General features: G+C 41.4%; 1 protein-coding gene across 3 annotated transcripts in view; it reads right to left on the bottom strand.

The window, feature by feature from the left end:
- ARID5B (AT-rich interaction domain 5B) overlaps positions 1-25056 on the bottom strand; it is a 192357-nt gene that overhangs the window by 45862 nt on the left and 121439 nt on the right. Inside the window, exon 1 of one of the 3 annotated variants that reach the window (XM_069571756.1) lies at positions 483-1215. The exons of the other annotated variants lie outside the window; for them this stretch is intronic. Within the exon in view, the coding sequence (XP_069427857.1) occupies positions 483-486 (4 nt within the window). The 5' untranslated portion in view covers positions 487-1215. Of the gene's footprint in view, positions 1-482; positions 1216-25056 lie in introns of those variants that run through there. 3 annotated transcript variants of the gene reach the window in all.

Below are 25056 nucleotides of genomic sequence, written 5' to 3'. Positions count from 1 at the left end.
CCTTGAAGAATTTCAAACTAACCAATTACACCCCAAGCAATTTCTTTAAGCCCTTTCAAGGTACCACACTTTTTTTAAAAATTATTATTGCTTTAAGGTATGATTATGGCCATACGAAATCTGAACAACTCCAACCCTCTTAATTGTTGTTAATCTTACTTATGTCATGCAGTTAGCCAGTGGTTTTAGGACACTGTACATCATACTCATCTTACAAACACAAATAATCCCACTAATTTGATTTTCTACTACGGATAACAGTCTCGCTGTTGACAAAGCACAATAAAGCAGAGCTGCCTTTCAAATCAGGCAAAAGTTTCAAAAGTGGTTTTAGGGCTCAGACTCCCCGCTTCCCAAATCTGCTCTCCTCTCATCTCCCCACAATGTCTCTCTGAAAGCGCATCTCAGAAAGCGATCCTGGCATTACCAAAGGGATACAAACTCACAAACAGAAAATCAAGCAAAGAGAAAGCGGCGATTACCCATTCCAGTCGGCAAACATCTGCTTGATGATGTCTGTGCTCATGAAAGCTACAGCATGTGACTGCTCCCCGGCCCCACGTCCCTGAAGTCTCCACTCGACTTGGTGAGGATGTCAGCTTCCCTCCGAATGCGAGCTGCGAAGCTCAGCGCTCTGCTTACAACTCCCCTCCCCCGGCAGCTCCATTACTCATGTAAACACACAGCAGTGACTAGCACGGGGTGTGTGGGATGAGCTCCGAGGACTTGGCTGGAGCTGCCAGACTGGCAGGCAGGGCTCGCCTCTCTCCACCTCCCCGAATGGGGTGGGTGACTTCATCCTGCCTGTTTTGTGGCTCCTGACCTCCTGCTCCCCGGTCAGAGCGCGATGCCACCTTCTATGAACTGATGAGGCCCTCTGCCTGGAGCCAGGGTGGGGACTATTTTGATTTGAGGACTCTCGGTGTAGCACAGAAGTATTGCCACAACTGACCCAAGTGCTAAGACTTTAATGACGGTGAAGGAAGGATGTACTTTCAAGTCCCTTATCAAAATAATAGCCCAGCAGAGAGCTGATAGAAACTGACAACTTGAGGTAGGTCTGGGGCATTTCATTAAAAGAAACAAAACAACATTGCCTCTGTTCTAAGACTTGTTACTATGATCTTTCCTTCGTAACAATTTTGGCAAAAAGCATTTAAACCTAAAAGGCATTTACTTCCAGAAAAGCTTTCAAATCCCAAAGGCCTTTTAGACAGAGAGAACTCGCATTGAACAGGCTGTTTTAAATAAAGGCAGAGGTTTCGGGAACTGACGATAAGTCACCCCCAAATCGGGTCTATTTTCTCCATTCTTTGAGCTGCTCTTAGAACCCAGAGAGGCACATGCCCTTCCCCAGCAAATTCTGAGAATTACAAATTTAGAACAGGCTAGCAGCTAATAGTCTGGCCACACAAACTGAAGCTCTAAGTAGACTCTGATCAAGAGAAAAAGCCTTTTGTTCCTCAGAAGACAAGTACCCTGATATTTCAGGTATATCCCACCAATCCCCAAAGTATCAAATTTGAATACCTCTGTTAGTCTCACCTCTGAGCTCCTTTTCTGACCTGCCTGTATGGAAGGTATCATTGTGTTAGTTCTACTTTAGCTGGCTTATTCTTACACTGAGTCGGAGAGTCCTCAATGGCAGGACCATGTCCGATTCATCTCTCTCTGCCCCAGTACCCACCCAGGGGCAGTAATGCCTAATACATTGTCGAACAATCAAGTGACTGCTGGAAATAAAGATGCCCACATATACGCCCTTGGTGTCAAGAGCTAGGCCTGTCAACTTGACCGCGTGTATACCAATCACATTGGGCACCTGTAAATGGCATTGACCTTTCCTGCTCACCTGTGAGCTCTGGGAGCAAACACCAGTAACAGGAATTTACCGTGGGAGATAAGATCTCCCGCAGTGGGAGATGAGCCTTTGGTTCCTGCTTAGGGTAACTGTGTCTGGCATCTCAGTGGGGGCCATGATCTTGTCCCACATGCAATGAGCAAATAAACCGAACACCAGATGTTAAAAGTACTGGGGGAGGCATGCAGAACTCCATACAGGCCAGGTTAAGAACCTCCAGGATACAATTAAGAGAGTTTTTAGATCCACAAGACCTAAGGTGAAGCTTTGGGACAGCAGGGCTGGCTTCTGGGGACAGCAAATATTCTTGTCCCCAAATTACTCTTTTTTTCCTACAGGGTCACACACACAAAAAAAAACAAATTATTTGCTAGCCGGGTGAATGAAAACAAATGCTTTATGGTGTGGTGGTGGTCAGGGATGGGCTTGCTCCGGCCTTTAACTCTTTTATTAAAGAAACAGCCCACCTCCTCTCAGCTGCCCTGGACCAACTTACACCTGCCCTCTGCTTGACAGCTCAGGGCCGCAGACTTACTGACAGAACCCGAATCCTATAACTCCAGAATCACACCAGCTCCAGCTGATTTAGAGGAGGCCAGTCTCTACCAAGAAAATGATTCTTGGAAGCTAGCAATACATGTACTGGCAGCATAGTTGGTTCTAGTCAGTTCTACTTTTAAAAACACAGAGCATGAAGCAATAAATGTACAGCTACTTTGACGTGTGTATTGTATATACCCACAGGCCAACCCTGGCCTGGCTTATTCATAGAGTTCAATCAGTGCTCTTTGCAAGAATGTTTTTAATATTACCCACAAATATTAATAATAATAACTGACGCTGACAGAGCACTTTTTCTTGCCAATCAGAGCTTTGTATACAACAACTCATTTAAAACTCAAAACAAGCCCACAGTAAGGCACATTTATTATTATCCCCATTTTACAGACCAGGTAACTGAGACAGAAATTATTTTGTCTTACTTCATACCACTGGTTACTGGTAGTAGAAAGCTTCCCACCCAGGCAACTGACTTTATCCAGAGCTCCTGCTTTCAGGAACTTCCCTTTAACATACACACTTGCTGTGTCTTATAACGATGTATTTACAGTCTTAACTTGGGCTGGCAGACTCCAAGGAGCTCTCCCCAAATGAAAACACTCTCAAATACCACATAGCACAAGAGCGCTATAGCCCATCTCAGGCATCAAACAGCATCCTATAGCCCTGCTGGTGAGCACAGGGTCCCCATCAATCCTGAGCAGTAGGTGATGAGACTTTCACCAAAGTCACAGCGTTCCAATAAAACTTAGAGCACCAAGTACATCACCCCCTTGCAGTGTGCCATCGATGGACTTTTCTGCCTGATCAGTGAATGATGTCTATGGTTTTTTTAAAAAAATATCTTCTCTCTCCGACTGCCCATCTGTTCCTCTTACTCAGTGCCATGAAATTAACAAGTATTCACCACTGTGAAGTCACCGCTATTTCTATAGGTGTTAATCCCAGGAGAAATTGACTACTGCTAGTGCTCCAGGCTACTCTGACATTTAACCCATGTGTTTTGTTTATTCCCTTTTTTAAAAAAAAAAAATTCCTTCAACTATTAATGAATCATAGTCTCCTTTTTTTTTTTTTTTTTTGACAGTAGAGCAAAACATGTTTGTTTTTTTCCCCCCTTAAAGAGTCTGGAAGCTCAGAGTTGCAGGCACTCATTTATGTATTTACTTCACTGTGGGTTCTGACAAGTTATGTGACAGGCAGTGCAGGTGTGGGAAACTTTCATATTGCAATAATAATAATAAAACAAAGGAAATGTAACCAGTTACTGGCAAAGTAAATTGCTTTTGGCTTAAACGTTTCTGTTTTTTTTCCTACTGTGTTCTTCCTGTCATGACCGTCTCTTTTTTTATAACATTTATGCTCTTGAAAATACCACGAAGATAAACTGCTATAAAAGCTGGATTGACTCATCAGTTAACAACTCTTTCTTCTCGTTCTGCAGAGAGGATTTTGTTGCCAACAGAGCTACATAGTCTCTCGAGAAATTCTCTGTGAGCTTCCACTCAGAGATAGGACTTGCTCGTTGGTAGAGACTGGAATTAGGGGAATGGAAAACCAGGCATCATTTTCCTAAGAGTTTGACCCCCAGGGTCAATGTCTAGAGGAAGCCAGCAGAGCATAAACTCATTTGATTTGCAAGTTGTGTGTGTGTTTTTTAAACACTAAACACAAGTCAGAAAACTAAACTCCACAGACTGAAGTATTAAAATAGGACTGGCAAACATTGTTCTATGTATAGTCTGCATTACTGATAATACTTTGCATTTCTTTAATGCCTTTCCCCTGAGCATCTCAATTCTTTGGTACGTTTTCTTTATAGACAATAATCTTAAAATACTCTGGCAAGTTTCAGCATGGAGCATTGCCCCAGAAAGCTGGCGCGGGGTGGGGGGACCTACCCTAATTTAGTTATCATTTATTGTGTTCTATTTTCAACGTTTCCCTTTTGACTATTTAGAAACTTCCTCTTTCACTACAACAAAAATAGGATGAGTGTTTTTAAAGTTATTAACATATGAGTAAAAGATTTAGAAACCAAGAATGGCAGAAAGCTTGATCAAAGCCACTCCTGAAATTTATGGGTGTAATAAAAGAAAGGCATTTCACAGATAATCTCTCACAGAATTTCAGTTTTCAAATACTAGGGAAAAAAAGAAAAGAAAAACAGAAGCTCTCAGCTCTCATGTTGGCTTTAACTTAAAGCCAACATTTTTGCTTTTAAATTCATAAACGATTCCCTGAAATTCTGTTTCAAATCCACAGTTACATTCCATATACTCCCCAGTCCACACCTCACAGAGTGGGGCTGGGAAACTGCAGCTGCCGGGACTCAGTGTCTGATAACTGGTTGACTCCGTGAACTCACAAAGCATTAATTATTTATATGGACTTAAGATCATGCAAGTTTACTTTTATTCTGTTGGTCTATAAATAATTTTCCACACTCAACAGAAATGTTTGGGAAGCAACTGTGCTGAGATGCGAACACACATCAGGCCATTAACAAGCACAACTCCATCCTGGAGGACTTTCTGGCTTAAATGATGATTTCAGAGCAATAGGCACAATTTAAACAAAATTTAAAAAGAAAAAAGCTGCAAGAGTGATATCATGTCCTGTAATTTTCCTGATCGTTTCCTTTTTAAGAGTAATTTTTTTTTCTCTCAAATAAAGGCATTAATAAGGTGAGTCCAGAGTTGTGAGGAGTTCCCCAGGTGGCACTGGTGGTAAAGAACCTGCTGCCAAAGCAGGAGACCTGGGTTCAATCCCTGGGTCGGGAAGATCCCCTGGAGGAGGGCATGGCAACCCATCCAGTATTCCTGCCTGGAGAATCCCATGCAGAGAGGACACTGGTGGACTACAGTCCATAGGGTCGCAAAGAGTTGGACATGATTGTAGCAACTTAGCAGCAGCAGAGTTGTCAACTGAGGCCAGCAAGTGTTGTAAATGTTAGTCACCCAGTCGTGCCCGACTCTTTGTGGTCACACTCGCTACTCTGGATCTGACGGCCACTTGGAGTTTCCAAGTTTGCTTCAGCCCAAGCCACACCTTAATGGTGCTTGAACCACAGTGCCTACTAAATACAATTAAGCATTTCCAATGAACTACACTCTCACAGAACCCAGGTCCTCTCCTACCACCTGTGGAAGGGTAAGCAGAAGTGTTATGAGAAAGAGGATTGGAGAAAAAAAAAAAAGCAGGCTTTATATGAGGTCCAGGCACTTTGGCTCTGTCACTGAGGTCCCTAAGAGTCACTAATGAGAGTGGAATGTATTATTGCATTGGCCATACCTGGACTGCTCAGGCAACTTAAGTCCAAAACAGTTGTGGACTTCATTGACTGCTCAACAAACCATGTAAGCAAACACTTTTGTAATGCCTTCCCAACCTGCCCTGTCTTACTCACTCCTGTTTCATACTTGTGAATGCTGGAGCAATTGTTAATGCCTCTGATCAAAGTTTTAGTAATTTCATAGGCATGTGATTTGCATAGCTATTTCCTGATCCGCCTTCTCTCTGCCCTGGAGGTCTTCATTTCTCAGAAACACTTAACAACACAGATTATTTTACTTCTCCCCTTCCCCCAGCCTATAAATGGAACTTGACTTGCTAGCTCATCTGTATTGCTAATTAGTCTGAAACCATGTGACTCTGTGCATTCTTGCCATTAATGCAGGAGCAAACCTCTTTTTCACTCAGGTTTTACCACCAGTGATGGGCAGATCTCTATCTTTATTTCCCCTCTGTGCCTTGAGGGAGGAGACAGGATTTAAATGACCGAATGCTATCTATTTGTTATTCCAAAATGATGTAGGGAATTCTAAAGGAATGTAGAAACATTCTGGAGGTCTATGATAGGTATGACAGGCACTGGGCAAAGAAGGAAGGGATCACAGTCGCTTTTCACCATCACTTTGGTGGGCAAAATCTAGGAGCTAAATCGAGGTGGAGAGTGAGGAGAGATTCTGGGCCTTCAGAGTACTGACTCTTTATGGAGAGAATTCTTGAAAAGGCAAGGTGACTGAAATCAGTGCCAGACCTCTCAGACTTTGGTCTGTCTGATGACCCACAGATTCTGCCAGGGGGACCATCTCAGATGAAAAAGCCCCTTCAGGAGCTGTAAGGGGATAGAGGCAGCAGCTCATAGCCGCCCTGCAAATGGTTATTCATCTTTGGGATAATGGAGTCTATAGACCATGGTATCAGGAGCCTATGGAAAGACTGGAATTCCAAATATTTTGTAAAGAGACATCGGGGCAGAGTGGGTACCTGAGGGCCTAGTTTGCTCCTCAGACTGCACACAGAGGATCCCGTTTCCTCCCCCAGCTGCAAAGTCTTGTCTTGAAGTCACAACCCCAGCAAAACTAACAACTAGACTCTCAAATACCACAGTGGCTCAAATGTGACTTTCACATCTACCTCGCAACTCATTTCTCCTGCTATTCATTTCCCCAGATGTCAGGTATCCATCAGCCAACTCCAAACCCCCAGCTCCTCAGTTTAAATAAAAGGAAAGATCATGCTGGATGTTGAGGGAAAAAAGCTGCATCACAACTACTACACTTAGAACAAATGTATTGTCTCACTGCTCACTGTATCTGCTTTCTTAAGAATCTGAAATAACTCGTTTGCATTTTTTGATAACTTCAATATACACAGATTTAAATCTTTCTTAATATAATTATCTGTAATATCAAGAGAATATTAACTTAAGAAACTAGTGCTTTGTTTTAGGCTATTTAAAGATTCACTCTGGAAATGGTTTTAAAAGACATTTTGATGGCTATAATTTATGAAGTTTATAAAGACCTCTTAAGCTTAGAGAATTAATCTTTGTCTCTTTTTCTTTTTTTACAATCAATAAACCTGCTTATTCTACTCCATGATTGATACGTTCTATGGGGTCACTATTGTATGTGACAGCACAGAAGTGAAAGCTACAGTTTTGTATTGAACAATCTTGCAAGGAGCAGTAAATATCAAAAGAATTCTTAAACTCATATATAAACAGAACTTTCTTGTTCAGCCATTTCTCCAGGTTTGGAAATGAGATATTCCATGTTCAACATTAAGGATAACTGATTTGCTACCTCTCTACAGAAAACATTCCCAACTTGGAAAAAAGTAAGAGAGATTGTGTGTGTGTGTGTGTGTGTGGATTAACATGGAGATATTTAACTTATTATAGACTTGGACTTATAGTATAGGCTTTTCACTTTTTCAAACACATAAGGACAAGTAAAAGATCATCATATAATAGTTTCCCAATTTCTTTTTAAAAATCCCGAAAAGAATTTGTGCTGAAAGAGGATTTTTCACTCTCTTCATGTTTTTCTACCATTCAGAAAGAATAATTTAAGAAGTAGGATGTGTGCGCTCAGTCACTAAGTCACGTCCGAGTCTTTGCGACCCCACGGAATGCAGTATGCCAACCTCCCCTGTCCATGGAAATTTCCCAGGAAGATTACTGCACTGGGTTGTGACTTCCTTCTCCAGGGGATCTTCCCAGCCCAGGGACTGAACCCACACCTCCTGTGTCTCCTGAACTGTCAGGCAGATCCTTCACCGCTGTGCCAGCTGGGCAGCCACAGGAGGTAGGATAGTTTCCGAGAACTCCCTTGAGGACTCGGTGCTTTAACTGCCAAGGGCCCAGGTTCAGTTCCTGATGGCAGAACTAAGATTCTGCATGCCACACGGTGCAGCCAAAAAGAAAGCGAAAAACAAGTAGGACAGTCTCTTACTTAGAAGCAAAAAGGTTACTATTCCTGTTTGTCGCTTCTCGGAGCCCACAGGTGGCAGAGAATATGTGTGCTGCAGCCAAGTGGCGTGGGGAGAAAGGGCCTGGGGGTGTGTGTGGAGAAGTGGCAATACGATCCACAGCGCCTGGTGGTATATTAAACAAGGTCAGCTTGTTATAACCCAGTGGGGTCAGCTAGGGAGCTCAGCTCCTGGGAGTGAGAGGATGTCACACTGCAGGGAAAAGCAGAAAGATACCCATAGGAATCTCACAGTGAACATGGAGAACGCACGGAAAATGGTTCACTTATTTCCGTGAAAGCTAAGAAGTTTCTAAGACTGTTTAGAGTTGCTCTGTCCAATACGGCAACCACTATCCACATAGGGCTCTTGAGCACCTAAGGCATCTAGTCCGAATTGAGATGCGCTGTAAGTATAAAATACACACTAAGTTTCCAAGAATACACAAAAAATATAAAATAGGCCATTACTAACATGTTATACTGATTATATATTAAAATATTTTAGATACACTGCATTATATTAAATGTTATTAAAATTAACTCTACCTGTTTCTTTTTATCCTTTAAAATGTGGTTACTGGGACATTTTAATTCACATATGACTTGCATTATCTTTCTCTTGGGCGATGTTGGTTTAGTCAACAGTTCAATGTTACTCTTATAGATAGGTCCTTACAAATGTGTGTTAAAAAGCAGGCAGAGTAAGATTAACATCTGAAGCTAAACTAATAAGCAAAAAATCATGATTCAAAGTTTCAGTACAATCTAGACTTTTATTCACTGTTTTGGAGGGTAGTCATGCATAGATGTTAGTATCTGAACATTTTGCCAAACCTGAAATGCCTCCTTTGTAAAATTCAAATCTGGTAATCATTGACTCAAAGGAACTAAATGGCTCTGATGAAAATGTTATTTCATTAACTTCCTTAACTAAAAAGCCAAAGCAAATTTTAAGCTTTGACATCAGATTTGGAGAGTGAGAGAGTGGAGGAAGGGGAAGAAAGTGAGAAAAAGAGCTAATTTTTTATTTTCCTTACTATTCTTTCCTGCTGCCAGCATGAGCTAGGCGTAAGGTAAGTCATCTGTAAACTGAATAAGAGAAAATAGATTATGAGTGATTTTGACTCACTGGAAAGTAAAAGCTTCTCCATCACAAACTGTTGAGTAGGTTCATGGTCTGGATGTGTTTTTCTTTTTGGAGTTTCATCTGCCAGTAAGTAGAGAGGCCAGATACAGTCAGGCCCAAAGGCAAGGGCGTGGCCTTCATCGCTCTCCCAAGGTACTTGAAGTCCCACAGCTTCACATGACACAAAGAGAATTCATTGAAGAATGGAGCTCCGATAAGCCCAGAAAAGTGGACAGAACAAAAAGGTTTGAACTCTAGGGGGTAGGAGAGAAGATGCATTCTTTTCCCAATCTTAGCACCCAAAAGACTAGGGGGCATCACCCTGAGAAGAGGGCTGGCCTAGGTCTCATCCTCCCAAATAACTTGTTACAGTTGCTGAATTTAAAGCCTGTCCCCTCCCCCTCCTCCTCTTTTGATCCTGTGGCAGCAGCAACACACAAACCGACCTAGGGGAGGAACAGGGTTCTCCAAATATAACATGCCAGTCAAAGGGTTACACACCTGCCTGGGTTCTTTCATAGAATTCCCCCACCCCCTTTTTAGGGTTCTCATTATAAAAATAAAAACAGCAACAGTAGCAGTGGAAATAAAGTTAGGAAATATTTTCTTTTCTTAGAAGGCAAGAGTTGACATAGCATTTAAGGCAATGGCATGCAGAGAGATTCAGACTAAAATCTCCACAACATCAACAAAATGTGTAATGACAATTATTCATTCCACTGTCTAATACTTGTAACAATAATTTTTATGGAATTATTTAGCAGGTTCAACTTACATCTAGGGAAGCAGTCTGCGCACCTCTGGTATGTCTCTGACATCTAACTGTAGCAGTATTTGTCTTTACCCTCCAAACTCTTTTATAGCACATGGTATACATATTTCAGCATCCAACATTATTAACTCATGACCAACTGTCAGTCGATGGTTATCTAACACGTGGGGTCTCCACACAAGGATTCCTTATTTGGGCAAAAGCTCTTGTCTGGACCAGTCTGTCTATATTTTCCCTCAGAAGAACTTTATTTGGATTATTATGCGCTGTTAGTGGAAACTCGGAGGCTGCATGTGTGGCAACTGGAAGGCGGGGAAATAAATCCTCAGCAAGTTAAAACACTTAGCTGATATTAAAACCATTTCTGGCTTTGTTAGCTGAAAGGAAACTCTCGGTTGCCCTCTTGTGGCCAATCTATGTGATGTGGTGGGAAAACCATAAAAACCCAGAAACTAACTAGTTTAATCAAATTCAGGTAAGAACATTCAGCCTCGACAGAAACAGTCGCAAATCACAACCTTATGTTGTTTTATGCGTGTCAGAATTTACAGTTAGCAGCCCTCCTATGTGGAGAGGGAAGGAGGATGAGGGGAGGGGCTAATATGGAAATTAGAAATCAGTCTTTCTAGAATACAGTGACTTCACTATATTTACAACCATAACTGTTATATATGTGGTAAATTGATTTTTATGAGATTTAGAACCTTAAAAAAAATCAGGCCTACATTTTAAAAGTTTCTTCATAACCAAAAATAGACTGATGTTCCAACTGGCTTGGAATTATAGGAACCAAGGAAAGAAGCCTGAATAATTCCCTAATATGGAAGAAAACCACTTTTTTTCTTTTTAAATGAGGAACAGTTTATTTGTTTCTGACAATGGGCAACATATGGGAACTTGGAATTTACAGAACAAGTACAGGTATAGAACTTATCGTCTAAAAATAAAATTTTATAAAAATCTGAACTCCAAATTTAATCATCAGTTACTCGATTTGGTATTTAATTTTAATTTTTGAAAACACCGTTTAAATAAAAATTCTGCTGTAGGCCTTTCAACAATTTCCTGCCTAACAGGCCCATCCCCAAAAAGCAAACAAACCTGGTATTAAAACAGACTGAGCAGCTTAAGAAAAAGCTGGGGGCAAAGTACATGAGAACATAAACTATTTTTCATCTTATTACCAGTAAACGTACCATTTCCCTCTTTTATGTGTCTTCTCTTCAGATAAAAGCCACTCCTCCAACCAGCATTAACAAAAACGTTCTGTATTTTTAATGTGATTTTAGGGGCAGATTAATCTTAACTTGGCTTTTCCGCTTACACGTGGAAATTCACTGTTGCAACAACAGTTGTTTGGTTTTGTCTTTGAATTTGCAAAGTTCTTAAAGTAATTTTACTACAAAATTAAACAGCTGTGAGTTCTTTAGCAAACATGATGATTCTTGTTCTCCTTTGTACTATTGTGCAAGCTGAAATACCCTTTCTTTCATGTCTTTTTATTCCAAAATGAATTCCCTAGTTAGCCTTGTTTAGCTTTAAAAAATATAATGAAGAAAGGGGGTGGTGTTTGCTGACCTCTGAAATTCATCAGCATTTAAGCATGGTAAGTTTACACAAGGTGCATACTCAAAAGGGCTTTTGTTTCAGTCCCATTATGGAATGAAAAATGATATTCTGCCCCAATATAATGCCAATCCTTGTGTACCACAAAGCTGTCTGCAAATATTTCTGTGGAGCAAGGGATCTTAGGCCTATTTTGCAGATGAGAAAACTGAAACATAAGTTAATGTTGAGAGAGTGAGGCACGAGGACGTTCACAGAGGCTAGAATTAAATTTAGAATTTGACTCTTAGCCCAGGACTCTAACCACGTGAGGGCTCTGACTCTTTGGAATCAACAGAAGAGCAATTTTAAAACATTCTTTTGACGTTATTAACCTCAGCCTCAGGGCTCTGGGAAGTGGGGGCGGGAGGGGGGAGGGGGCAGGGGGGAGGGGGGAGGGGCGGGGCCTGGAAACAAATGGAGCTGCTAGGTTACAGCCTCCTGTGACACCACTAATGAAGTGGATTATTTGATCCATACCACCATATCTTCCAGGAATATTCAGAAGCTTAGCAATTTCCTTTGCATCTTAAAAAATTAAAACCGAGATTTCAGTGCTAGTGTAGGCAGCCTTCTAAAATATAGACCCAGAGAAGACGTGAAGTGCAGAAAGTGGCCTGCGGGTTTTCTAGTGGATCTGGAACCAAAGATCACCGCTAGGAGCTGTGATGGTGGCAGGATTCTTCATTTGAGTAATTTAAAGAATGATGAAGTTCCAGCGGAAGGTGAACCTCAGACACCATTGAGTCCAAATCCGGACTCTACTTGTCAGGAAAGGGAGGCCCAGGGACTGCAAACTTCCCACAGTCACACAGCTAGCGGCAGAGCACGACAGACACCCATGTCTGCTGGTTGCAAGGGACCAGCAGTGGTGCCTCGGCAGCAGATGGCTTTGCAACGGGCCCCGAATACCTCCTCCTGGGTCTCTCTGCGGGGTGAGCTCTGTCATCCCAAGACCACATAACTAAAACACACTTTCCAAGGAACTGCAATTAATAAAGTCAAATGGGAGCTGACAAGGACATTCCCGCTGTGTTCGAATGCCAAAACACACAACTGAGAAAGCTCACTTGGAGCATACGACCGTGGGTCCTCTGGCGGGATTTCTGCGCACCACACTCCCAGCTGTTTGCTCAGACCCAAATGGGAGGGACTAAAAGGAAAACGCTCACGAAGCCAGCAGGGCAATACTCGGCATTTGGCGTCAGCGTCTGCCACCTGCTTGCTTTTGCTGGGCTGGGCTGAAAGCAAGCCCAGGGGCCTCCTCATGTGAGGAAAGACTTCGGGAATTCAAGACCTGCGGGAGACATGAACCACTGCCCACCTTGCCTCTGAGCATCCTCATTAGGTTCCAGCAGTAACAAAGGCCCCAGAGGTTCCAGGCTCTTCACGTGGCTCCACACCTGTGTGCCCGAGCTCTGGCAACAATACCCTTCCTTCTTCACCTCTGTCCTTCCTGCCCCAACCTGTACCTGTTCCCCTAGACTTGCATTGGGAATTGCATCCCCTAAAACACTTCCTAATTTTCCACATCTCCCACTGGGGGAGTTTTCCTTTGTCTGTAACTTCTAGATCAAGCATGCTTCTACCCCAGCACCTGGCACCCTGTACTGAAATCATCTGTGGGTCTCTCTGCCTCACCAGACTAAAGAGATGACATCAGTCTTAGTCACAGCAGCATCATCATAGTAGATGCTCAATAAACATTTACAGAACAGTTGACGATCCTATTTTGAAAGCAGTGTATGGTACTTAGTGAGGGTCTAGTAAATGTTTTTTAAATTGCACTGACAGCTGATTCAATGAGAGAAAAGAAATATTTCTGAAGAGGGGAAAGTGGCTGGGCTGTTCACCTTCCTGCCTGTAGCACCTTCCCTTGGTCACAGTGGCCATTAATAAGGGGGGGAAATATGCATTCACATTTTAATTCCCACTGTGTAACTTTGAGACCCAGCTATTGTCAACCACTTAAAAGCTTAACAGAGACTTGCCTTGTCTGTGAAAATCTATAAATCTGACTTGTTTTGCCAAGACCCTCCAAGCCCACAGGATGATGCTGGCTCTACTGGAGAACCTAAACAGGGTGAAAGAGCAACACGGAAGAGAAACAAAGTTCTCTGGGGAAGATGGCACACTGTCTGTTGAGAACTACTTTTTAATAAAACCCCATCCCTGCAAAGCTGCCTTAAAAAAAAAAAAAAAAAAGTGTTCCTGCAGGCCAAAGTCTCGGCAAATCTGTAGAGATCAAATTTAAATTCTAATAAAGATTTTTAACAAAGATCAATAAAATAGGAGATTGATCTGCAGTTAAAAGTTCCCAGTAATGGGATAGCCTAGAAATTTCATAAATAATGCTTTTATCTTGATTGCAAAATAATCCCCTGCCACAAAAACAAGGCAAATCAAGGTAGGAAATTGTTCAGCGGGAATTAAAATGTCACACTTTACACGGAATAAAGTATTGCAATCACCAGGGAAACACACATTGCAAATGTGTTAACACAAAATTACATACATCACTTAATTATATAAGCGCATAGCTCCTTGAGTAACCCATTAGCTAAACATGTCGGGTTGCGGTTGAATATATACATGCAATATTTTTAGCACAAAGGGGATGTAACTATGTCAGGCCTGGCACCATAAAGCCTGAGATGGCAAGTGCTATTAAACTGAAATGCAATCATGTTGAAAAGGAAACATTAACGAACAGCAGACAATTGAGAAGAAAATACAGTGAGCTTGTGTTTTACTACATGTGCTTCCAAAACCTTATATAACTACTCATTGTCTATTTCATCTGGCTTGGGTCCCGGGTTTGTTCTATGTGATACTAATTTTATAATAATAAACTGCTACACCAGTTTTATGAAATCACACACACGCAGAGAGGTTGCAAGATGACATTACATATGATTATCTTTGCCAGCAAAGGACACTGTTTTGAAATTAAACCCAGTCTCATTCAAAATCACTCACTTTGTTTAAAGCATCCCTTAAGAGTAAAAAAAAGGTATACCTTTCACAGAAGGCTGGTGAAGTTGGTAAAACTGTTGCTGGATCCCCAAGTTTCATAAGGAAGTTAAGAAAGCAGAGGCATTCAGAGCAGATAGTTCTTCATAAAATTTACAAACCAAGCAACTGTATGACCCTGGGCAAGTCCATCTCTCTCTGGGGTTGAATTTGCCCATTTATCCAAAAACAGGATTGAACAGTTATGACTGAGAAAGACTATGAATGAGATAAAATGAGACAACGTGACTAGCACATTATCTGGTATTTAGAAAACAGTAATAAATGGTGGACTTCATTATTATTACTATTACATGCACAGACTCATGAAGTAACACATCACTTCAAGCGTTTCAAGAGGCCAGTAGTTCTCTAGTGGGTGTGTTATTGACACAGTAGAAACACTTGAACCCTTGGCATAGAGGTAAGCAGCTTACAGAATGCAACAAGAAGGAGTAAGCGCAATGAAGGCCAGAGGACCACTCGACATCTGGTATACCTCAGTGGAGGCTGAATGTTGTCCCCTCTGGCTGAGTCTTCCAACACAGAGACAATAACCAGAGGTTGTTAAAAGAGAGGATGTCTTGGTGATAACTGACTCTATATTTGGGGCAAGATTAAATCTCAGGACAAAAAGTGAAGAAAGGAAATTGCCACACAGTGAAGTGTTGCTAAATAGGACCAAATTTTTTTTTTTTTTAAAAGAGAGAAATTGGGAGATTGAGATAGACATGTATCAAATAGATAAGAAATGAGAACCTACTATATAGCTCAGGGAACTCTACTCAATTATCTGTGGACCTAAATGGGAAAGAAATTCAAGGAAGAGGGCAATACGTGTTTACATGTAATCGATTCACTGTGCTGTATAGCAGAAACTAATACAACATTGTAAAGCAAGTATACTCCAATTTAAAAAAAAATGTTTTAAAAAATAAATAAAAATGCCAAGCATCTTCATTCTCTAAATTATCATTGAACCCTGATCCCTCCCAGGTCCCCTGAATCCCCTATGTCTTGAAATCACCATACAGAGGCCTCTGCACATTGTAGGAGCTCAATAAATAGACAAATATTTGAATGGAATTAAATATGATAGGCCAAGAAAACCTACTGTTTATAAGAATCCCAGTATAGACAGATCTATGAGAAGGCTGAACTCCAGATAGAATCCAGGGTTTTTCCTCTGACACTTTCACCAGAACATTCCTATTAATCAAATACCACTTTAAACAAGCCACAGTACGGCAAAAGAGCAAGTTCTATCTAAACAGAAGTTAATGAAAGTCACTTAGAAAATAAAATCATTTAAGAACAAGTATTTAAGGTCCTGATTTCTTACTGGCCAAACCAAGTCCTGGTTTAGCTTCTAGGAGCTAATATTTGTTGATTCAATAAATACTTGTGGAGTTGCCATCACATGCCTGAAACTGTGCTAGTCCAGCTGGGGATAAAACAGCACAGTTCCTCACTTTAAGGAGTTCTCATATTCATTAAATCTGAATAAATGTCCTCACTCACCATGCCTCCCTCAGTTCCCTCATCTATATAACAGGACAGTTTCATTAAATAAGACTGGTTCATAAACCAAATTTGCCTGGTATCATAGTTTACTTAGTTTGTAGACTTTTTAAAAAAATTTTATTTATCATCAATTGAAAATCATGAGATTTTTTCACATAGAAATTGACATGCCTGGCTCTTCTTAAAGAGTTGAGAGCTCTGACAACTGTGGGCTCTTATTCCCACAAAACAACAAAAGACTGGAGCTGAAAACGAGCTGCTCCTTTAGGCAGAGCATGGGTATCTACTGCTTCCTGATTTCTCGTAAGCCCCACCACTCTTCTCCCTCTAGGTTCTGCTGACACCTCTGGGCACCTGCATTTGTGACCCCTGATATAGAAGATCCGACAGGTTGTTTTTATTTAGAATAACATATGACTATGAGAGCCAATCACTGGTATAAATCAGTAACCTGAAGAGAAGAGGTTAATTCCTGGATTAACCCATGTTCTTTACCTAGTGGTCTCAATCCAAAGGCTGCAAGATTCCAAAATGGGTTACCCAGAGGAGGTGCTATAATCTTCTTCTTAAGTGTTTTCCAAAACCCCATTATCTACACATCCACATGGGATTAGGCAGGAAGCAGCCGGCCTGAAGGCAGAGAAGTGGATCAAGCTATACTTGGAGGTTCCTCCTGTATCTTACACATTCCCTCTTTGCATGTGATCAGTATGAACAGGATATTTCAGTGGGTCTCTAAGTATGCCAAATCATATCTTGTTACTCTTAAGGGATGTCTAGCCTGATTCCTGGGGGATCTGCTTTGAACCTGGTATCAGAAACCTGGTCATTTCAGCTGCAACAAACTGTTTTTGCTCTTCATTCATTTTTAGACCCTTTGCGCTCCAAAAATGCCTCTTGATGGTTGCTAGGCAACTTTTGTTGAATACATGCAAGAGGCATTAATCGTGTGAACATTTTTGAAAACACGGGGGGCAGGGGGGGGAATTGTTTAAAACTGAGGACACTGCCATACCTAAAATAAAACATTTCTTCCTCAGGCTGCTGTCCAGAATAGGGACACTGCAGGCTGCTGGCTTCTGTAAGTCTGGAGGTAAGAAGAGCCATCAAAATTGGTATATATAGAATGGATGAACAACAAGGTCACAGTGTTTAGCACAGGGGACTATATTCAATAGCCTGTGATAAACCATAATAGAAAAGAATATTTATATATATACACACACATACAGATATATGTACAACTGAGTCACTTTGCTGTGCAACAGTGAAGACAATATTGTAATTCAATTATACTTTAATAAAAAATAAATTTAAAAAAGGAGATTCACCAAAAATTACCCATCCATACTTCTCCGCCTCTGTCATCATCCATCATCAACCTCCAACTCACACATATATATATATAGCTTCATCTCATAACAAAGTCTCCCTCATAGGATAATTGGGACCTGTCTTATTACATATTTTCTGCTTTTCCTGTTGCGTGGTTCCTCACTGATTACATTTTTCCTGACACGGGTATTTCATACTTGCATGTCCTCAGGGCAGGACAACTTGTGACTCTTTGATTATTACATCTAGCTTTAGAACCCACTGAACTTATCATAGAGCCATCATCTCTTTCTCTGACCCAAATGGAAACAGCAAGAACTCTTCTGTTTTCCACATCAAAGACTAAGCTTTCTGCTGATGCCAAATGCTTTATGTTTCTTACCAGTAAACGTAGATTTCACTTCATACTGTTTTCCTCCCTCTTTTATTATTTTTGACATTCCAACGTCATGATCAAGCTACAGAGATGCAGATGTGTATAAACTGAGTCAAATGTCTCAGCTAAACAAGGGGAGAACTTGTGGTAAGGTGATCTCTTTCTTTTGTTGGATATTAAATGGAGAAAAATACTTTTCTATCAGGATGCAGTTCTAAGGGCAAACTAAGCTAATTACATACTCTTTCCACTATATGGTTCACACAGGCAACGAGTTTCATCCTCTGCCAAGTGGAGGCAATGATTCAGGGCTCAGATGAGTGCCTGGCATATAGTGAACAGCATATGAGCATCATCACCATCCTTCTCATCATTATTTTTGGGTTTTATGCCCTACAATTGTCTTCCCACTATTTTTTGGTCAAGTATGCTCCTGTTGGTTGTTGGTTGATTCCAAGGAAAGATTGTCTTCCCTATGAAATCAGTTTAGAAAAACGTTGAGGATGACAAACTTAAAAAGAAAAAAAGAGAGGCTGTTATAAGAGATAAAAAAAGAAAAGTGTTGAATAAATACATCCGATTCTAAACTTTCCAGTTGACTTGGAAAGCCACCAAGATAAGGGAGGACATGGCACACCTGGAACTGAGAGTGGTCCGTGCTGTTGCACACAAGCGCTGGGCAGCAGTGGAGGGGGCAGGACAAAAATGGAGGCGAGAACACGTTAGCTCTGGAACAGTCTGGACAGATGGATCCTAGGTCTCTCTGGGTACTGTCCCACCACCACCACCCTGGGAGCAGACGGAGGCTATCGGGTCTCTCTGGGCTGAGGTGAGCACTGACAGATCCTGCAGGCCACTAACAAGTGTCTTATGCCTGGTGCTGTGCTGAGAACACTGCAAGCAGCTCTTCACACAGTCCTCACGAAGAGCTGGCCCTCTGGATCCGAGTGCTTCTGCATCCTCAGATCCAACAGCCACGGATCAAAATATCCATATTAAAAAAAAAAACACTTCAGGAGGTTCCCAAAAGTGAAACGTGAATTTTCCACCTGCCAGCAACTGTTTACTTAATATTTACCTTGTGTTTACAAAACGTTTACCTTGTGTTTACAAATATTTACATATCATTAACATCATATTAGGCATTAAAAGCAATCTAAAGATGACATTTCTAATTAAAAAAAATAGATGGACAACAAGCAAGAAAGGTTGACTGTTGAGCACAGGGAACTAGAGTCAATATCTTGTAATAACCTATAATGGAAAATAATCTGAAAAATAAGATATGATATATGTATAACTGAATCACTTTGCTGTGCACCTGAAACACTGAAGTCAACTACGCCTCAATAAAAAATACATATAAATATTTTCAAAAGCTATATATATATGTATGTATAACTGAGTCACTTTGCTGTACAGCAGAAACCATCAACATTGTAAGTCAACTATGAGTAAAAGTTGCTCAGTTGTGTTCGACTGTGACCCCCATGGACTGTAGCCCACCAGGCTCCTCTGTCCATGGAATTTTCTAGGCAAGAGTACCGAAGTGGGTAGCCATTCCCTTTTCCAGGGGATCTTCTCAACCCAGGGATCAAACTCAGGTTCTCCTGCATTGCAGGAGGATTCTTTACCATCTAAGCCACCAGAGAAGCCCAAAGTCAACTGTATTTCAATAAAATTAAAAATGAAAAAGTAATCTAGAGATGACTAAGATGGATGAGAGGTGCTAAGGTTATACGGAAACAATACATTTATGTAAGGAACTCAAGGATCCTCCGATTTTGTTATCAGAGAGAACCCTGGAAACAATCCCCTGAGGGTACCAAGAGATGACTATAATATCCCCTTGAGGTGTGTAGCATCATTACTATCAATTTAAAAATGAGAAAACTGAGCCTTAGAAAGGTTAAGTAATTTCCCAGGAGCACAAAAGGTGGTGAGTAACCGTGAGGGGAGACTGAGACCCCGACGCTCATGTGTCTTCACACCATGCTATCTGCTTCATAGAGCAGCCTACTCAAAGACCCTACTGAGGAATAGATTTTTGTTTCCTGAGATGTGGGGCAAAGAGGAGAGAGACTGTAGAGCAGAACACAGTGGCAACTGGCACACAGTTCGCAGGCGATTGCTCGCTCAGTACTCTAAACTAGTGATACTCTGCTTATGCAAGTCCTTCCAGCTAAGAGAGAAACAAGCCCGAGCTCGTTCATCCTCTCCGTGTCCCTCACATCATTAAAGAAAGCTCTTCTCAAGCCTAGTTAAGGTAAATATAAAAACAGAATTAAGAACTGTTTTCAAAAACATTTCTTGGGCACCAATTAGCCTTACAAGGGTCACCAAAGAATCATGAGACAAGATTCTTGCTTTCCAGGGAAGCAGAATTGAGTTGGTTTGCTGCTAGTCAGAACTGAAATATCTTTTCAACATTATGCTGGTTTCCTAGGATATGTAGGCTATATTCTAGGTACATGGGTTCCCAAGACATTCCTTGGCCCTACTCTCACAAGGCTGAGGTTCTAACATGGAGAATAGAGGGATAGGGTAAAGTGGGTGGGCAGATGTTATCAATAAGCAAGAGGACAAGCTCTGAGAATACCACAGGAGTGCTGAAATCATGGAAACATCAGAGAAGACTGTTCTTAGGAAGTGGTGTTTAAGCTGAGATCTGCAAGACAAAACAGGCTGGCCAGTTTGAAGGGTGAGAAAATGACACGGTTTCTTTTCCAGGAAGGACATATGCCGAGGTTTAGAATCAAGGGATAGGAAAGCAAGGTCAAGAAACTGAAAACAGTCCCATATTGCCCAGCTGGACAAAGCATAAGGGGAGGGACCGATATCCTCTTCCCTGTCTCCCTGAGACCAACGCATCACCATGCCAAATACCTTCTACACTGTAGATCTTCACAAGCCACAGAGATGGATCTGAAGAGGTTGGTGCAGGACTTGTGACGGGAAGGGGCTTGATAGACAGGCAGGACAGGAGAGACGGAGGAAGCGAGGAGACACAGACCCTGTTTCCTTCCCTGCTCTTTCAGTTTGTATTATGGGCACAGTGGGAGATGAAGCTGGCTGCCCGCCCTGCCAAGAGCCTCCTTACCCGACTCCCTGTATCCAAGTCTACATTTCTAGGTGTCATCCTCGGTGATAAAAGGCTCACAATTACTCCTCTCATTCCCCACTAGCCATGTTCAGCTCCTTATGCAGGCTGATGATGCCTGTTTTAATATGTGATTCTTCATTTATTCATTTCCAGCTAGCAAACAATTTTTAATTAGCCTGCTCTTTATTAAAGACATGGAGCAGGTTATTAACGAGGTGCATCTTTGGGTCTTTAAAAAGAGTGAAAAAGACATAGTCAATCTGCGTGTCATGTTTAGGGGTTTAACTGGTATTAGTCAACATCTTTAGAACAAATCTCATCAAGTTCCATTTTTAAGCCCTGACTCAACTGACAATCCCACAAGGCAGAAGGGAAGAGTGGGATTAATATATTAGTCACTTGTAAAACTTGCCAGTCCCTTAATTATATTGGTTGCAGTAAAATATTCCGAGGACTAAATGAAATTAAAAAAATAATACATATTTTCCTCTCTTCTATTGAATCTGGGAAGGATTCACTTGGTTCTATCATAGCACTTACAGCACTATACTTTAAGTGTCTACTGAATCCGAGGGAGCACCCAGGAACATGTGTGTACCTCAAAGGCCAGCACTATATTGCGTTCCTTGCTTTTCTAGTCCCATATCCTTACACAGGGCTACACACAATGACAAAGCTGGTTATCGACACGTGTTGGTTGGCCATATGGATAAATGAACAAACCACCTGCTCTCCCCACAAGTATCTGCTAGCACATTTCTCAGGAAAGAGGAAAAGAACCATGTGAGCTCCCCCTGAGATGTAGGGGAAGGCCTCTCAGTCACACCACTGGGCAGTCCTGCCTTGGCTACTTGTTCTGTGTGGTTCTGTTTCTTGCAACAGGGATTGGGTAAACTACCCACCGCGACTCTGCCTTCAGTTCAGTTCAGTTCAGTCGCTCAGTCGTGTCCGACTCTTTGCGACCCCATGAATTGCAGCACGCCAGGCCTCCCTATCCATCACCATCTCCTGGAGTTCACTCAGACTCACGTCCATCGAGTCGGTGATGCCATCCAGCCATCTCATCCTCGGTCGTCCCCTTCTCCTCCTGCCCCCAATCCCTCCACATCAGAGTCTTTTCCAATGAGTCAACTCTTCGCATGAGGTGGCCAAAGTACTGGAGTTTCAGCTTTAGCATCATTCCTTCCAAAGAAATCCCAGGGCTGATCTCCTTCAGAATGGACTGGTTGGATCTCCCGGCGGGTCCAAGGGACTCTCAAGAGTCTTCTCCATCACCACACTTCAAAAGCATCAATTCTTCGGCACTCAGCCTTCGTCACAGTCCAACTCTCACATCCATACATGACCACTGGGAAAATCATAGCCTTGACTAGACGGACCTTAGTTGGCAAAGTAATGTCTCTGCTTTTGAATGTGCTATCTAGGTTGGTCATAACTTTCCTTCCAAGGAGTAAGCGTCTTTTAATTTCATGGCTGCAGTCACCATCTGCAGTGATTTTGGAGCCCCCAAAAAATAAAGTCTGACACTGTTTCTACTGTTTCCCCATCTATTTGCCATGAAGTGATGGGACCAGATGCCATGATCTTAGTTTTCTGAATGTTGAGCTTTAAGCCAACTTTTTCGCTCCCCTCTTTCACTTTCATCAAGAGGCTTTTTAGCTCCTCTTCACTTTCTGCCATAAGGGTGGTATTATCTGCATAATCATGATGGTGTAATCACTAATCTAGAGCCAGACATCTTGGAATGTGAAGTCAAGTGGGCCTTAGAAAGCATCACTACGAACAAAGCTAGTGGAGGTGATGGAATTCCAGTGGAGCTGTTTCAAATCCTGAAAGATGATGCTGTGAAAGTGCTGCACTCAATATGTCAGCAAATTTGGAAAACTCAGCAGTGGCCACAGGACTGGAAAAGGTCAGTTTTCATTCCAATCCCAAAGAAAGGCAATGCCAAAGAATGCTCAAACTACCGCACAATTGCACTCATCTCACATGCTAGTAAAGTAATGCTCAAAATTCTCCAAGCCAGGCTTCAGCAATACGTGAACCGTGAACTCCCTGATGTTCAAGCTGGTTTTAGAAAAGGCGGAAGAACCAGAGATCAAATTGCCAACATCCGCTGGATCATGGAAAAAGCAAGAGCGTTCCAGAAAAACATCTATTTCTGCTTTATTGATTATGCCAAAGCCTTTGACTGTGTGGATCACAATAAACTGTGGAAAATTCTGAGAGAGATGGGAATAACAGACCACCTAACCTGCCTCTTGAGAAATCTGTATGCAGGTCAGGAAGCAACAGTTAGAACTGGACATGGAACAACAGACTGGTTCCAAATAGGAAAAGGAGTACATCAAGGCTGTATATTGTCACCCTGCTTATTTAACTTCTATGCAGAGTACATCATGAGAAAACGCTGGACTCTGCCTTCACTTATGGAAAAGCCATTTGGAATCTGGTCCCAACCGAAGGAGAGGAAAAGGAGAGAAATGAATGCTATCACCGCCTTCTTAGAAAGCTACCCTTCTTGAACTTACTCATATTTCTCCATTATCCATTCTGAGGCACAAGTTAGAATTTACAAGACCCGGGTCTTTGGTGTATTTTCACCAGATACAAATACCTCTTGAACATCCACAGAATGAAAGGCATTCTGGAATACATTTATCAAAATATCAGAAATTCTTCCAACTTGCCAAAATTAAAAATGCAGATTTAGGAGAATGCAGATTTAGGAGAATGACATTCTAACATGTATACTATCATGTAAGAATTGAATCGCCAGTCTATGTCTGACGCAGGGTGCAGCATGCTTGGGGCTGGTGCATGGGGATGACCCAGAGAGATGTTATGGGGAGGGAGGTGGGAGGGGGGTTCATGTTTGGGAACGCATGAAAGAATTAAAGATTTTAAAATTTAAAAAATAAAAAACTAAAAAGAAAAAAATAAAAAAAAAAAAATAGTGAAAAAAAATGTTAAAAAAAAAAAAAGCAGATATGCTTTTCCTTTGCTTCAGTCCCACTGTTCCTAAGTCAGCCTACTTTGGAATGACCTGCTTGATTATACATATAAAACTTAAAAAATTTATATAAATATAGGCACCACTATGTGGTCCTAAGTTAGTTCTGCCTATACTTCTCAACATGCAGTGACTTGATCAAGAGTGATGTGTATTTAGCATGTTTTTCTAATTATACCTGTTGTTAACATCGAGCATCTACTGCCGGAAGTACGCAAGCAAACACAGGTCATCTAGCTAATTTCAAGGCAACACATGCCAACTGTGGAGACAGTATCAAGACCACAACGTAAGCAAAAATGCCCAAGCTTGTTACAGAGAAATTTATAACGAGTAAAGGCAGACAGACCAATACAGATTACCTTTCCAAAAAGCCTTAGAAATGTGCCCAGATCTTCCCCACTCCAAAATCTTTCAAGATGCCCTAGTCATTCCGCTCAAAATAATGTCTCCGAATTCTATGGCCAAGATAAAGAAGTTCCTTTACTGTGAGATTTATTGCGGCAAAAAAACATGGCACAAATGAATCACAAAGATGTAAGATAAGAACTGTGTGGAAAACACTGTGATAGATGACATGTCTCATCAAATATGATTTTATGTGATCGGTTACTGTATTGCCCTGTTTAACTGATTTATATACACTTTAGGAGGCTTTTTACTGTTCAGAATGTAATTATATACTTTATAATTGAGTACATAATTGATTAATTGCAATGTTTATGGTCATTTCAATTAGAAGCTGGTTATCAGGCTCATGGTCAGAAACCTACCTTCCCTACCTTTCAAACACTGTTTCTACAAATAAATGAATTATACCTAACCTGTGAGACTCTGCTTACAGCACTTTTCCAATATGGCACTTGTATGTAATAACCAAGAAGGTATCTTTTCTTGGGATATCTGTTCCTAGGTATCTTCGGTACAGGGTCATTTTTAATATTTTTCAAGTTCTCTCCAGACAATTTCAGAACAAAAAAAGAATATCAACATAGATGATAGTTTG

Source organism: Ovis canadensis, chromosome 25, assembly GCF_042477335.2.
Source record: "Ovis canadensis isolate MfBH-ARS-UI-01 breed Bighorn chromosome 25, ARS-UI_OviCan_v2, whole genome shotgun sequence".
In the NCBI taxonomy this organism is placed as follows: domain Eukaryota; kingdom Metazoa; phylum Chordata; class Mammalia; order Artiodactyla; family Bovidae; genus Ovis; species Ovis canadensis.
Note: the sequence above shows the minus strand (reverse complement) of the source record. Positions and strands in the feature narration are given on the sequence as shown.